Source organism: Physeter macrocephalus, chromosome 4 (assembly GCF_002837175.3).
Source record: "Physeter macrocephalus isolate SW-GA chromosome 4, ASM283717v5, whole genome shotgun sequence".
In the NCBI taxonomy this organism is placed as follows: Eukaryota; Metazoa; Chordata; class Mammalia; order Artiodactyla; family Physeteridae; genus Physeter; species Physeter macrocephalus.
The window spans coordinates 79,569,094-79,585,981 of NC_041217.1; the positions used below are offsets into that span (position 1 = coordinate 79,569,094).

A 16,888-nucleotide genomic window follows, 5' to 3' on the forward strand; every position below is an offset into this window, starting at 1 on the left:
AAGTGCAATCTCTAGGACTCAGGTCCTTATTAATTGATTCCTACTGAAGGTTTGGCTTCTCTGCAATATTGACTGTGAATGATAGGGTTTCTATCTATGCTCTATCACTTGGATCTCCATGTAGTATCAAATTTCTTAAACTGCAAGAACAAGAAAAAAATCCTAAATTTGGCCTTGAGCATCTCTACTTGCTTGTAGATGAGAGTTCCAAGTGGATGTCCATTGATCATACACCATGAAACTTCTTGATAACACCATTTAACATGTCCTGGCAACACCAGCTGGAAAAATTAATTGCTTCTTGCCCAGTGTAGGTTATACCTGCAAATGGAGATGAGTTAATTAATAAAATGCTTTTGGACTCAAGTTAGTAATAAGTAATAAGATCAATAACTAAATCTTGCTAATAAATTTAGTTATAGTCTCAGTGTTTTCTAAATTCAAGGTAAGAATACAATGTTTGACAAGTTTGAATGTACCCAAGAACTTAAAAACAGAAATTTAAAAATTACTCTTCTTTTTTTCATCTGATATAAAAATATATGGTTTAATATAAAAATTAGGAAATATAGGAATACTTTAAAAAGATGACAGTTGCTCATAATTCTACCACCCCAGCAGTAACCACTATTCACAGTGTATTTCTTTCATTTTATCATGATGAGCAGTTTCCTATTCATTAAATATTTTTAAAAATAATATTATAATAACTGTATGGTGCATAACCTATAAAAATATCAAACCACTATGCTGTGTACCTGAAACTAATGTAATATTGAAGTCAATTATACTTTGATTAAAAAAAATATATCTAAAGATTTAAAAAAACCCAAAAAAACCAAGACTTTTTAATGATTTCATAATAATTCATTGGTATATGTACATATCATAATTTACTTAATCATATCCATGCTTTTACATATTTGGGTGATTTCCACTTCACACTGAGTTTTGCTTACATTTCTTTTTGATAAAACAAAAATGTCCTTGATTTGATTTTATCTTTTAGAAGAATCAAATGCAGAGAATAAAGCTGTCAGCAAGTTTGGATCTTTTTCTGCCACCTTGGAAAATGGAATCTGCCTCTCAATAAGTTACTATGGATCGAGTGGAATGGCGCCAGGTGAATTAAACACAACAGAAAGGATAAGTGTCCCGTGACCAAGGGCAGCTGCCCACCCTCCATCAGCTTACTTGTTGATAAACATGTTCTGATTTAATGCCCCTCATTTCCTGAGCAGTGGGAATATATGTGTGTGTACATACATATGTGTGTGTACATATGTATGTACATATATAATCTTTCATATGTAGAAAATAACAATAGTTTGACATTTTAAACAGCACTTTTCATACATATAATCTCACATATAACCACATGTACATACATATAAGTTATCTTTGTTAACTAACCCATGAAAATAAGTCTGTTAGTTGGTACCAAAAAAAAAAAAACATGATTTGCCAAAGAATCCTCTTGATTTTCTACAGAATAATATTTCTATGAATCCTGTGTTTATGGAACTCCTCAATGTGCTTCAGAACATTAATCTTAAAGGAGCCATTCATTGGACATCTTGAAGGATTTATTTACCCTACTCTTAATAAACAAATTCTCCAACTGGAAGCTATTTCCTTACAAACCACAAAATGACCTGTCACTTTACCAAGAACCAGTTAGGAAATCTTGTGGGTTCTCATGCATTTTACAGGGATCTAACCACAAGAGATTAAAAAAAAAAGCTTTATAAAATCAAAAGGTAATCCCTATGTTGTGTGACCTTAAACTACATGTGAATTGTGGTGATCCAATTATCTGCCATACTATGTAGTTTCATTTCTCTAGAGACAATATTCCCATGGATCATTAATCCGTGTTTTTTACCTTGTGCCAAGTATTGTAGTACTTTAGTGAGTTAGAGAGCCCATTAAATTTGTTAGTATTTTTGCTTTATTTGGGGTTTTGACTTTTAATTTTGTAGTTGATTCATTTTTAATCCAACACTTGGAAAAGTCATTTGTTGCCTAACAAATTATGTATTAAAATCCACAATCACACACAATCACTAACAAACCATACTCCTACTGAACAAGGTTATCATTATTTTACATTAAGATATTTACACTCTATATCAACTATGTTGATGCTATTTCCTAAGTGATTTACTTATTCTTGATCTAATCCTTAAATTAATATGTAATCTTTCCATTTAATACAGATGTTCCTAATTTCAGTTTATAGGTACTGCATTTGAAAATGTTTATAGTGTAGATAATAAGTAATGTTTTACTTCCTGTATATTAAAAAAGTTGAAGGCATGAGTCTTTGTAAAAACTATATTATAAATTCCTTAAGGATGCATATAATACTAATGTTTAAGAACGTTTATCTGCTAGTGGCTAAACAAATTTCCCATCTAATTCCCCCCTCTTAATTCAATATATACAGCTCTCTAGAGCTTATTGATCTTGCTTAACTGAAACTTATGCCCATTGATTATGATATTACTTTATGCTTCCAATTTCCTTCTCTCCCCAGCCCCTGGCAACCACCATTCTACTCTTTGATTCTATGAATTCAACTATTTTAGATACCTCACATAAGTGGAATCATGCAGTGTTTGTCTCTCTATGACTGGCTTATTTCACTTATCATAATGTGCTCAAGGATCATCCACATTGTTACACATTACAGAATTTCTTTCTTAAGACTGAACAGCATTCCACTGCATGTATACAGCACATTTTATTTATCCAGTCATCTGTCAGTGGACATTTAGGTTATCTCCAGCTCTTGGCTACCCTAGTCTTTTTTGTGCCTTTCAGTTCCTTGATGAACTGTGCTCTCTCTTATCTCTGACCAATTTCCCATGCTGTGCCCCTTGCTCAGAATTCTTTCTCTTGCTACGTACATCACCACTTTCAACAATGAACTTCCTCCTATACTTCAGGACTCAGCTTACAGGTTACTTGCTCTGAGGAATGCTTCACCCATGTGAACTGGGTCTTTGGAGGTGAGTAGAAATTGCTTAGGCAAAGAATCAAAGGAAGGGAATTCTAAACCAGGAATAGCATGTGCAAAAGCTCAGTAGTATAAAAGCATGACACGTTTGTGGAAAAGCAAACTGCGCAGTACAGTCAGTTCTCTGTATCCCATATCCATGGGTTCTGAATTCACAGATTCGACCAACCTTGAATTGAAAATATTCTTTTAAAAAAAATTCCAGAAAGTTGCAAAAAGCAAAATTTTGCCCCCAAATTTGCCCCATGCCGATCACTATGCTGAAGCCACGTGAATGAAGTGATGTGTAGGCACACCCTACTGTGGCCACCTACCATGTCACAGATCTGCACTCTCTCCAGTGCTCATTGTCTGAGCCTTGCTGGTCTGGTGTCCCGTTCGTTTGCTACTTGTATTGTGTGTTCATGCTTGGTTTCTGTGAAAAAATGGCTCCCCAAAAGCAGTTAAGTGGTCAAAACAATCCCTTAAACGCCACGAGGGAGCAGAAAGTGCTGTCTCTCGACAAGAAAATACAAATCTTTGATCTTCTGAAAAGTGGCGCGTGGCTTGCCAAAGTGGGATGTAAGGTCACTAAGAACGAATGGAACATTCTCACAGTAAAGCAGAAAGAAGCCGAAGTTCATGGAAGGGTTAGAGCTGCCTCTACAATGGCAAAAATGGTCTCGCAGGCTCATGACAAAGTGCTTACAAAGTGCTTGTATTTTGTTTGTGGCTAGGGGACATGTTACAGAAGCATGTCCCTTTGGATGGCAAAATTACACATGAAAGAGCACTTAGCCTCTGTGAGCACTCTTGTGAGGGGTGGGGAGAGTGAGAGGAAGGAGTTTAAGGGCACTAATAGATGGCTGGTTAACTGGTAAAATGCTACACCCTCAAGAACTTAAAGATCACAGGAGAATCGACATTGGCCAGTGCCAGAGCAACATCAGTGTTCCCAGAAGAACTCAAGAAGAGAAAGGCTACCTTCTAGAGAAAATCTTCAATTGTGATAATACAGGCTGATGCCCAGTCGTACCTACATCCATCAGAATGCCAAGCAGGCCCTGTGGTTCAAGGACTGGAAAGCTTACCTTACTCTCAGGCTATGTGGCAATGCAGCAGGTTGCATGATCAAGCCTAGTCTATGAGCAAACAACTCCTGGGCCCAAAAGAACAAAAACAAAAATTGTCTATGTTGTTCTGGCAGCACAACAGGAAAACTTGGGTGACAGCCGTCTTGTTCTTGGAATGGTTCCACCAGTGCTTCATTCCTGAAATGAAGAAATAACCTCAAAGAGAAGGAGCTACTGTTTAAGGTGCTCCTCATAATTGACAATGCTCCCAACTAACTCAATTTCTCTGCCTCATTGACAAGGAAGTGGAAGTGATGTTCCTGCCTCCTAACACTGTATCACAGCTGCAGCCACTCAATCAAGGCATCATCAAGGACATTAAGGCAACTTATACCTGCCTCACCTTCAGGAAGATTCGTGCTGCCCTTGGTGCTAACCCTGATTGCAACATTGTGGATTTAAGGACTTCCCTCGTGGTGCAGTGGTTAAGAATCTGCCTGCCAATGCAGGGGACACGGGTTCCATCCCTAGTCCAGAAAGATCCCACGTGCTGCAGAGCAACTAAGCCCATGCACCACAACTACTGAGCCCGCATGCTGCAACTACTGAAGCCCACGTGCCTAGAGCCCGCACTTGGCAACAAGAAAAGCCACACAGTGGCTTGAGAAGCCCACGCACCGCAACGAAGAGTAACCCCCGCTCGCCACAACTAGAGAAAGCCCATGCACATCAGCAAAGACCCAATGCAGCCAAAAATAAGTAAATAAATAAATAAATTTATTTTTTAAAAAATAGTGGATTTATTTAAGAGCGTCACAACTGTGGTTGGAACTGTGCTTACTGCAGAGGCTGTAGGTGCCCTAAAGCCTAAGACAGTCAATGCACGTTGGAAGCCATTATGGAGTGAGGTAGTCGATGACCTCAGGGGCTTCCCCACTATTGATGTAGAAATCAGGAATATCTTGAATGTTGCAAGGGAAGTTGGGGGGGAGGAGGCTTCTTTGACATGATCTAGGGTGACATCGAGGAACACATAGAAGAGTATAGAGGAATCCTTACCAACAAGGAACTCAAAGATCTGCCAAATTCATCTATAGATGATTATGATAATACAGAAAATTTAGAGGAAGCAGAGCCATCAATTTGGACACGTGAAAATATTGCAGTGCTTTTTCAATAGGTGCAAGTGTTAAAGGATATGATCCTCAAGTACAATCCTTTGATGGACTGAAGCCTCTGTGGTATCCAAGGTATAGCAGTATGCCAACAATCATTGCAAGACTTAGTAGATAATGCAAAGAAAAGGAAGAAACAGCTTCTTATAACAGTGTTTCTAACTAAAGCATCTACAGTTGTGAAGCCTAGAACTTCAATGCTTGAAGATCCTCAGCCCTCAACCTCCAGATATTCTGACATTAGTATTATTGAGCCTCCTCCAAAGTGACAGTGTCTGCAATTGGAACCCAATTCTCCTGACTAGATAATCCTTCTGACATCCTGTCAGAAGACTTAACTCAACATGATGTCTCACCACTTACCTAGATTGCCACACATCTCATCACCTTGCCACATCGGTACTATAGACACCATATAGCAATCATCATCATCATACAAGGGTAATCAAGACAGGAGAACTAGGGTTTTGGTGATTGTTAACACTATGTGTGTGTGTGAGAGAGAGAGAGAGAGAGAATTAATTAATTAATATTTTTTCTATGATTATATTTTCTATATGTATTTTAAATATTCTGTGTTTTATTCCATGTATTTCTTTTTTGGGTCATTAAACAAAAGCCATCTGTAAGTGTTGAAAGAAAGATAATGTTATGTTGTTGCTGACGTGTACCATGTAATTAAGCACATGATGGTTGCATGATTCCATCTGTACTGAACATGTACAGACTAATTTTTTGTCATTATTTCCTAAATGATGCAGTATAATAACTATTTTATAACATTTGCATTGTATTAGGTATTATAAGTAATCTAGAAATGATTTAAAGTATATGGGAGAATGTCCATAGGTTATATGCAAATAAATACTACACTATTTTATATAAGGGACTTGAGCATCCACAGATATTGGTATCCATGGGGTGTTCTGAGACCAACCCCCTGTGTATACTGAAGGACAACTGTATAAAGTACAGCTTGTATGGAAGTGTTTTGTGGCAAATGCCTTTCTTCTGGGTTCCCCTGTTGCTCTGTACTTTTCCTATCACGGACTTAACACACAACATTGAATACCTGAGGTTCTCTTCATCTGAACTTCTCATTACATTACAAGTTCCTGATGTCTCATTCATCACTGGTTACCCAATGCATGGTATATAGTAGTAGGTACTCAGTAAATATTTACTGATTGAGTAAATGGATGGGGATGAGAGGGAGGAGTTTCCAGCTGCCTCTAACTAGATGCCATTCACTATTTATATTCTGTACTTGCTATGAGTCAAGCATCTTGCTGGCACTGAGTCACTAAGATGAATAAAACCATGTTACATCTACTCAAAGAATTCATTGTCTAATGGGAACAGAAACCATAAATAGTGAAATAACTGCATAAGTGCTAGAAATTATATACAAACCAAGTACTGGAGACAGCCAGAAAATACTTGAGAGAGAAAGCATAGCATCTGAGATGAGACTTTATAGATGAGTAGGAACTATCCTGACAAAGCAGCAAGGAAAGGGAATTCTAGACAGTAAGAACCATTTGTATAAATACACAATTGGGTAAAAGCATGACATCTTTACAGAAAAATGAGAAGTTGAGTGTGACTGAAGTGGAGGAGGGTGAGCATTGTGTGTCCTATAAGATTTGTGAGCGCCAGAGTTTTTTAAGTACGAAAAGGGAAGTGACATGAAAAGATTTCATTTTAGGAACATAATCATAGTGATAGTTTGGAAAGTACACTGAGGTGGTGGTTTTAGGAAACTGCTACAAAAAATCAAGCAAGAGGATAAGAATATGAACTAAGGTGGTAGGAATAGATAGGAGAGGCATGATTTGAGAGAAATTTCTGAGGGCTCTGTGACTGGTTGGATGTATAGGGTGAGGCAAAAAGAGAAAATGCATACAATCTCAATGTCTAACTTGAGAAACAAAATGCATGATTGGTCATGGCATTGACTGAGGTTGAGAACATAGGAGGGAGGGTTATCTGCTTGGAAGAGGAGAGACTTACTGACTTTGAAATGTCTCCAGTACCACAAGCAGGGGGAGATGTCTAAGAGCAGTTGGAAATACAGATCTGAAACTGAGAAGAAAGCTCATGCCTGGAGATGTAAATTTTGCAGTCATTCAAATGTAGATGACAGCTGGAGCCCCAGTAGTGAACAGGATACTCAGATCTAATAGAGATAATAAAGGCTCTCAACCCTGACTGTGTATCACAATCACATGTGATTGTGTTTCACAAATATAAATGCCTGGGCCTTGTCCCCAGAGAGTCAAGGTGGGGGCCTGAGCAGTTCATTTAATTCCATGAAAAATGATTTTGGGCAGCCAGAGTTGAGAACCTCTGTTGTGTAATGAGAAGGGGGAAAAAAACTGGGACCTACCAACATTTAACAAAGAGGAAGAGTTAGTAAAGGAGACTGAGAAAAAAATGACCAAAGAGGTAAGAGGAGATCCAGGTGGGAGTGTTACCCTGGAACCCAGAAGAGAATATAACCTAAGACATAAGGGGATGCTTGGAAGTTTCCAACATAGTCCTCCATGGGTTGGCTCTCCTTTTAGAATTCTGACAATCCATTAAACCCAGAATAAAATCAGTCTTCAATAAGAAAACTTCTTTTATCATCTCAGACAGAAATAATCTATTTCTTTTCTAAATTTCCTTGTTTGTATCCCTTATGTTTCTATTTAATATGTCCTTGTATTGAAGCTATTTGAGTACAGATCTTATTTAGACTATTTTGACTTCATAAGGTCCTTTATTTTTCTTTTTCATTATTATCCACTGCTCCACACATTTTACATATGAGCCTCAATAAATATTTCTCAAAAAAATGAAGAGATGGTTACTGCCCTACCTTTAGGAGTTTACAATCTAGATAGAGAGGCAAGAGTGTGTGAAATCATGACTCAATCAAATACATCAAAGTATTAAGTGCCTCAAATTTCTAAGCTACAATTTTGATTTCCAAATCAACTACATTACCCTTGAAACCTATCCAACTGATCAATCCTACTCAGCAAGGTAAAAATTGCCAAGTGGTATAAATGTTTGAGATGTAAATTTTATTTAACAAACATATCAAATATAAATGTCTAATTTACTTGTTTTCTCCTCTTTCTCTTTATAGAGGATAAGGATCCTAACTTGGAAGCAATGTTGAATATCCCATCAGCACATACTCCAACAGTAATTCCTGTTATAGTGAGTATTCCTCAAAGCAAAGGAAAAGAGAAAACAAAAAGCAAAGAAAAACCCAAAGAATCTCTTAAAGAAGAGGATCTCCCAAAGGAAGAAGAGAAAAAGGTAAGTGGACCTTGCCATGTATTCCCAAACTCTGCTTCTGCCTCAATGTTAACTTTTTTTAAATGATGAGTTATGTCAATAGTGTTATTACAGTGCATATATTTTACTGTGCAGATTCAGTAACACTCCTTGTACTTTCAGTTTTGAATGGACAAGAAGAGGTCTGCACACAGGAGTTGAATTCCCACACCAGGAGACATACTGTCTTAAACAAACTGTCTCAGGTCATTCATTTCAAACTCAGAATAACTAGTTCAACCATTTTCCCACATTGGATCTTGGATGTTCTTTGCTTAGATGGTCAAGTTCCTACCGTTCCTTATTTTCAATACTGAATTTAATTCCATTGAGATAAACAACAATTGGAAGGGGAGGATCTCTAACTAAATAGTGGAAACACTTGTTAGGTAGATCTAGACTTAGATATTGATGTACAAGACTAAAGGACAACCCACCTCCAGTTAAAGAGCAGTCCTCCCTCTACCTCTAACCCTTCACCATAATGCAAACAAGCACACACACACACACACACACACACACACACACACACACACACACACTTGAGAGCTCTTTGACTCTAAACATTTTCCTAATAGAAGTATATAGAACAAAAGAGGTTCTAAAAGAATGACAAGAAGGAAACTACTGATCAAATCTTGACTCTTTCAGTTTTACTAGTACAGTTGTACAGTTTGTACAATGTACAAATTCTCAACTTATTAGAAAAAAAAGTGTTAAAAAGTGATCAGGGACCTGGATTTCAAAGCCTGACCCTTTGAAAGTTATGGGGTTTGAATGTTACTTAGCCTCTGCACCATATTTACACAGCTTTACTAGATGAGTTTTCTCAAGCTAGGACACTTGACCCTTAAGTAGAAATGTTCAAGTACTGAGTAGAGTATCACCAGGTAACTCATCAATTTAGCTGAAAGCAATTTGGTGGCAAACCAGTCGGTCCACGAACATTTTTTTTAATTGATGACAATGAAAAGGTGGGGGATAATTACTGGTTTTGAGTGTAGTGATACATTTGTCATGGCTTGTTTGTGTCTTTGAGCAGTATTGTTCATTTTACAGAATTTCATAAGCTTTTACCTCTTAATTTTGCTTTGTGTTTTTAATTGATTTTCAGCCAATGATCCAGATTTTATTCTCTATTAATAACAAAGGCAGAACAACCTAAATGATCAACAATAGAGGACTAGAGAGAATAAATTAAAGATCCAACACTGGGGGATCAGTTGGAACGATTTTAGTGGCAAGCCACTAAGCAAATCAACTGGAAAAACTGAAAGGATTATCATTAGGGGTGGGTTGGAAGTAACCAAATAATTTTCATCCTGGAGTACATATAGCCAAACAAGGGATTCAGGCATAGTGAGCATAAAATTATTTATAATTTGTTAAGTAGACACACCCAAACCCTCATTAAAACTTATAAATAATCTTTTTTATTGTCTTTTATTATTTTTACTTACTACAAAAGCAGTGTATGCTCATTATAGAAAAATAAAGACACTTATTCTAATAGCGTAATGTCTCTAGCATCCAAACTGTAAGAATCACACAAGGAAGGTGATGGGGATCTTGGTCAGCCCTTATATCTACATGTCCAAACTGAGGCATCTTTCAAGGCCTAGTTCAAGCTTCAGCTCCTCCATGATCCTTTCCTAATTAGTCTCATTAACTTTGATATCTCCCTTTTCTGAGGAAAGATGTGCCAACCATTTGGTACTGTTATTTAGCTGTTTCATATGTCTGTGTGCCATTCTACAGGCAAAATATCAATTGCACAAAGGTAGAGACTCATGCATCCTTATAGGCTCCACTGCAGGGCTCACTAGTCCTGGGCAAGTCATAGTCTAAGCATTCAGCAAGTCTTTGTTGAGTCATAATAAATCAATATCTCATTTAGAAAATGACAGGAAATTATTCACATGTTGAACTATTTACAGGAAGAAGTAGAAACAGAACCTGTTTTACAAGAGACTCTTTATGTTCCCACCTTCCAAAACCTGAACGTGTCTTGCCCCAATGGGCTCCAAGTTACCTTCATTGGGCAAGAGTCCCCAGGTGAGTGCTGGCCATGAGGTTGAGGATGCAGGGGGAAAAAAGTCATATAGAAAACACTTCAATCACCATTGAAATTGTGTATTTTCCTACCAGTTAAATAAACTTGTTGATAATGAATAATAGGCTAATAATAATAATGACCACCATTTTTGAGTACTTACTGTGGGCCAGGTACTATCTAAATACTTAACATACATGACAAAATACAACTACTATAAGCTAAGTCCTAATAATTTCCTTTCACAAAATAAAGAATTTGAGGCATCAGAAGGTTCAGTAACTTACCCCAGGTCACTCAGGTCCTAAGTGGCAGAGATAAAATGCCATTCTTGGTCCAGTGGTGGCAAAGCCAATGCTCTTAATAACTACTGTGTGGTCCTGTGTCCTTTACAAAGGGCCACTGGAACAGAACTTTGCTGGTCTGATCAAAACAAAGGACAGTGAGCACAGAGTAGGTAAAGATAAGTGCAGGTTAAATGGATGAAGAAAATCAGTCTCGTTCCCAGGTATCAGTATATACTTTTACAGGGTCTCTTACTTCTGTTGATTCTGTACGTGGCTCCTTACCTATTAAGATGAATAAGTAAGTACAACAGGACTCCTTTAATTAACCTGATGCAGGGGGGCATCCACATTGGTAATTGATTTGAACATCATTTAAATGAAGACCCCCTATTGCAGTAGAAGTAGGAGAGGTAACAAAGCAAGCATGGAGCCGGGACTTGAGTTCTAATTAACTGTATGGTCCTTTCAGTAACTTACAGTCTTTGGACCATGTTTCTTCATCTGATAAATGTTATATTATATCAGTGAATCCTATTTTCACAACCAAATATACTCTTTATTATAATTTCCTTATGTACCCCATATTTAAAAAGTGTATCAAAGAAAAAGAGTATGCTTATTGAAAAATAATTCAATGTTATATTCACTTGCCAGCCAAATGAGAAGAAACTTAATGTTGTAGTCGATCTATTTCATCTCAATTTTTCTTTTCACTGGGCTTTCTGAATTATTAAAAATAGACCATGAACCCTTGTTTCTATTTCCATGGATTCCTAGTGATCCAGGTTTTCCATGATGGGACCAACTGTGTGTGCTAAGACTGAAGGCCACTGACAGTCTTCCAAAGTCAAAGATGCTATGAGAGAACTGAGAGGGATATTCTTTTTAAGTTTAAAGACATATTTGTTTCCTTGCTTGTTTTCTTGATTCTGTTAGCAAACCACAGTTTAATACTTGTTTCACTGGTCTTTTCCATTAGTTTCATTTCCTAGTCTGATGTTTTCATCTTTATGTCAGGGTAGATAATGTGGTTAATAATAACTCTGCCTGGGGACTTCCCTGGTGGTGCAGTGGTTAAGAATCCGCCTGACAATGCAGGGGACACGGGTTCAATCCCTGGTCCGGGAAGATACCACATGCCACGGACCAAATTAGCCCATGAGCCATAGCTACTGAGCCTGAGCTCTAGAGCCCATGCTCCGCAACAAGAGAGGCCACTGCAATGAGAAGCCCACGCACCGCAACAGAGTAGCCCCTGCTCGCCGCAACCAGAGAAAGCCCACGTGCAGCAACAAAGACACAACGCAGCCAAAAATAAATTAAAAAATAAATTTATTTTTTAGAATGCTTTTGGATCCTTTAAAAAATAATAATAATAATAACTCTGTAACAAATAATCTTTTAAAAACCCTCCATATATTGTGATTATCCTAATTCAAGTCTGAATATAATTACAGCATAAGTATCAAAGTAGCACTATCTTCATAGAGTCATCCTTGGGCAAGGGAGAGAAGGTCACAGGGTGTAAGAAGAAAGAGCCTAGATTTGTGTTCTTGCCAGGGTGAGCTTGGACAAGTCATAACCCCTCCCCACCTGAATTTCTTCATTTATAAAATAACGTCATCTACTAAACAGAGTTGCTATAAATATTAAATGAGAAAATACTTTCTAATTTGGAAAGTATTATTCCAATGTTAGGTTTTTGCTTTTGTTTTTGGTCATGGTAGCAGTGGTTGTTTTTACAGCATAAGAAAATAGTTAAGCACGGAGACTTGGTTCAAATCTAAGCTCTGCTCTTACCAGCTGTGTGACCTTGGAGAAGTTAGCCTCCATTTATTCATCGGAAAGCTCTGGAAAATGAAAGTGTCTACCTTATAGGGTTGTTGAGGTGGGCTGAATAAAATACATACACAAAGCATTTAACATATAGAAATATCTCAACAAATGTTTATTATTTTATTATTACTTCTGTGATTTGAAGGGTACCATGAAGGGTGCTTATTCCAAAATATTTTCCCACCAGCCTGATATAGTCCTTGAAATACCATTATTTCATGTTAATAAACCACTTTTTTTCCTCCTGAACAAATGCCATTTTATTTTAACTTTTAATACAGAAAAATATAATACATAATATAACAAGTACTGATGTGCTGGCCAGACAAAATAAAGATTTCTTTTTGTCATACTTTAATATATTTTTTAAATTACAGACACAGCTGTAACCCCAAATTTCCCTCTACAGTCTATTCCTTCTCTTTCTCCTATAGTGAACACTAACAAGACTTAGATTTTTGTGCAAATAGGTTTATACAAATGTGCTATATGTATGCCTTCATAATAACAAGTAATGTTAAGTTGTAGATAATGCAAAATTTACATAAATTATATTTTATTGTAAATATTTTTCTGCAAATAGCCTTTTTATTCAATCTCTATTTTGGATATTCAAGGTGATACACATTTATCCAATGTATTTCTTTTAAAATCTAGATAACATCTCATCAAATGAATAGACTGTGATTTTTTAATAGACTCCATCACTGACAGACATTGGATTTTATGTTATTAAACCACTTTTTAAATGGAGAAGAGGAAATTATTCAGTTAGCAAAATCTGAGTAGCTGCTGTGTACCAGAAATTCTCAATAATAATACTCTTTTGGAGGAATTTATTAGGTGTTTTCTTCTTGATTGCCAGCTAAGAGTAGAACTCTGAGAAAAATCTGGACTTGGTTAGAGATGAGAGGGTTGTGTTAACTTTGAAAGATGATAAATGATTTAAGAAGGGAAAGCCTGAGTGAGTGACTTCCCCTGGGGCTCCAGGAAACTGGGGGACCCCAGGGGAACATTGTGCATCCAGGGTGAGAGAAAAATACCAATGGGGAGAAAAGGCAACATCTAAGACAGAATAACTCTCTCCCTTCCTAATTTTACCCTGATATGTTCTGGACATCATTAGAAACACTGGCTTATACATGGAGAAAGTATGTATTAAGTACTTGTAACTGACCTTATTTACTACATGCAACTATAAGAAAGGCAGCAAAGAACCAGTTCTCTGGCCATCTGTCATGACATGAAAACTGCCCTAGTAACCAGATGTAGACAAAAGAATGAAAACAATTAAGCAGGAAGATAATATCCCAGCCATACAGCATTGCACAGTTCTCAGTAAGCTCTTTTTTCTTTTTAAGATCAATATTTTATAGACGAGAAACCCACTTGGGACATCATGGTCCGACAGAGCTACCCCCAGAAGGTGAAGCACTATGAATTCTGTAAAACAGTGATGCCACCTCTGGAGCAGGAGGCATCAAGAGTTATCACCAGTCAAGGCACTGTTGTCAAATACCTGTTGGATGGATCCACACAGGTAAAAGAATATGTTAGATAAATTACTCTTTCCTGCTGCAAAGTAAAATACAAACAAGCTAAAGGTGAGGAACAGTACTATGACAAGGAAGAGAAACAACTCATTTGAAAATGAATGATGCCTTAAAATGGCAAAGAATAATATAGTTGGAAGAAAAAACACTGCCTTAGATGCTATACATACTATATATACTAGATAGATATTGATAGAAGCTAAACATTTAAATATGTGATAAAGTTTTAAATGTAGTCATTAGAAAAATTGAAATAGGGTAGATAATTTCCCAATTACATAAGGGAAGAGTGAAGAATGGGAAAACGTAAAACAAGTCAATGTGATAAAAGGTAGGAAATGAAAAGAAACAAAAATAGAAAGTAAATGGAAAACAAAGTAATATTATTGTGCTGGTTATTAATCTGTTGTCTCTGAGCTCCAAATCTACCCTTCTATAACATGCTTTATACTGCTGAGTCTGGATGTCAGCAAATAGCATTTCTTTGAGTTATTTTTAACCTATTTCAGTTTGACACACAGTATTGTTAACCAGTTTCTTCCTCGTTTCTGAGAATGCTGAAATTTATTGCTTTTTCGTCAGATTCTCTTTGCAGATGGTACTGTGAGCAGTAGTCCCAGTTCAGGGCCTGTTGGTCTTTCTGCTGACGCGCCAGCAAGCCCTCTCAGCGGGGACTTGATGGACACGGTTTCTCAGCAAAAATCAGAAACAGCACCATTAAAGACTGTCATCGCAAAAAAAGGTAATAACCAAAGCCTCTCAATTTATAATGGATTTAATAAATCCAAGGGCTTAATCAATGCTCAATATTATTATTATTACACTTATCTTTTCATTGAATACATGCAAATTTCAATGGGAATCACATTACACACTTTCATGAATTGCTTTTATCTCTATGTAATAAATAGCAAACATTTTCCTGTGTCATCATGTACTCTGACATGACATTAGCTCTAATGCCTATACTACTGTTTTAGGGTTAGATGAGTGATCAGTGATATCAAGTCTCTCTGTAGCTTCTCTGTCCTTCTCTTTTCCCCGAAATCACAAGAGGGCCACATCAGCTCCAGGCATGAGAGCCTCATGTCGTAACTTCCAAAACAGAAAGGAAAGAGGGTGAACACAAGAGCTTTCAAGTGTCTCTCTTTATCAGGGAGGAAAATAGCCCCAGATTACACCAGTCTCCCCCACCCCCAGTGGGTCTCCTCTTATATGTCATTGACTAGACCTGGTTGGGGACCTAGGCTGGGAAAACAGCATCTGAAACTTTCGGCTTTTTTCTCAGGAGATGAGCACTACTAGTAAGGAAAAAGGAAGGTGGGGAAGAGTTGTGTAAGCAATCAACCATGTCTGCCATAATCTAAATTACAGACTTGCTCCCCTCCAAGACACTTGCAATGTATACCCCTACCTCCAGCACAGTATGAAAGTGTCTGCTTCCTCATACCCTTGCCAATGCTGGGTATTGTCATTCTTTTCATGTTACTCAGTTTGATAGACAATTAATGCACCTTATTATTATATTAATTTGCATTTCATTGATTACTGATGAGATTAAACATTTAAAGATGTTTGTTGCTTTTTTTTTTCTTTTTGTTAATTTTCTATTCACATCTTTCCTTGGTTTGCTGTTGGGATGTTCATCATTTTCATTTTAAGAGATCTTAATGTATAGGAGATGTGTGCTTGTGTACCAGGCACAATTCTGGATACTTCAAAATATTAAATCAGTGAATACTCACAAAAACTCTGTGAGGTGTGTATCTTAAGAATATCAATTTACAGATGAGAAAATTGAGACACAAAGAGGTTAACTAACTTCCTTGAAGTCTCTCAACTAGTAAGTGGTAAAGCTCGGATTGAGTCTGGGCAACTAACCCCTAAATTACACTGTCTCTCAGGCATTACAAATTTTTCTCAATTTCTCATATGCCTTTAATGATCTGTGAGACTAAGATTTAGTCTTTTCCTCTCAGATTCACATATCTCACCACAGTACCCAATAACATTGTATGGAGGCAAAGTGAATTCTTTTTTTGATAACTCAAAATTTAGTGAAATGATATACGGGTCATATGGTAGTTCTATTTTTAGTTTTTTGAGAAACCTCCATAACATTTTCCACAGTGACTGCACCAATTTACATTCCCACCAACAGTGTACAAGTGTTCCTTTTTCTCCGCATCCTCTCCAACATTTGTTATTTGTGTTCTTTTTGATGATAGCCATTCTGAGAGGTGTGAGGTAGTATATCATTGTGGTTGATTTACATTTCTCTGATGATTAGGAATGTTGAGCATCTTTTCATATGTGATATCATATGATATTTGTCTTTGACTTACTTCACTTAGTATGATAATCTCTAGGTCTATCCATGTTGCTGCAAATGGCATTATTTCATTCTTTTTTATGGCTAAGTACTATTCCATGGTATACATATATGACATCTTCACACCGGTCAGAATGGCTGTCATCAAAAAGTCTACAAACAATACATGCTGGAGAAGGTGTGGAGAAAAGGGAACCCTCGTACATTGTCAGTGGGAAGGTAAATTGGTAAAATCACTATGGAGAACA

At 37.0% G+C, this 16,888-nt stretch overlaps 1 protein-coding gene across 1 annotated transcript in view; it reads left to right on the forward strand.

The window, feature by feature from the left end:
• Positions 1-16,888, forward strand: part of SPAG17 (sperm associated antigen 17) — a 268,877-nt gene that overhangs the window by 139,779 nt on the left and 112,210 nt on the right. The window contains exons 24-28 of the mRNA XM_028488958.2: positions 1,010-1,123; positions 8,386-8,561; positions 10,517-10,634; positions 14,117-14,295; positions 14,891-15,050. Coding sequence (XP_028344759.1) covers positions 1,010-1,123; positions 8,386-8,561; positions 10,517-10,634; positions 14,117-14,295; positions 14,891-15,050 — 747 coding nt within the window. The remainder of the gene's footprint in view (positions 1-1,009; positions 1,124-8,385; positions 8,562-10,516; positions 10,635-14,116; positions 14,296-14,890; positions 15,051-16,888) is intronic.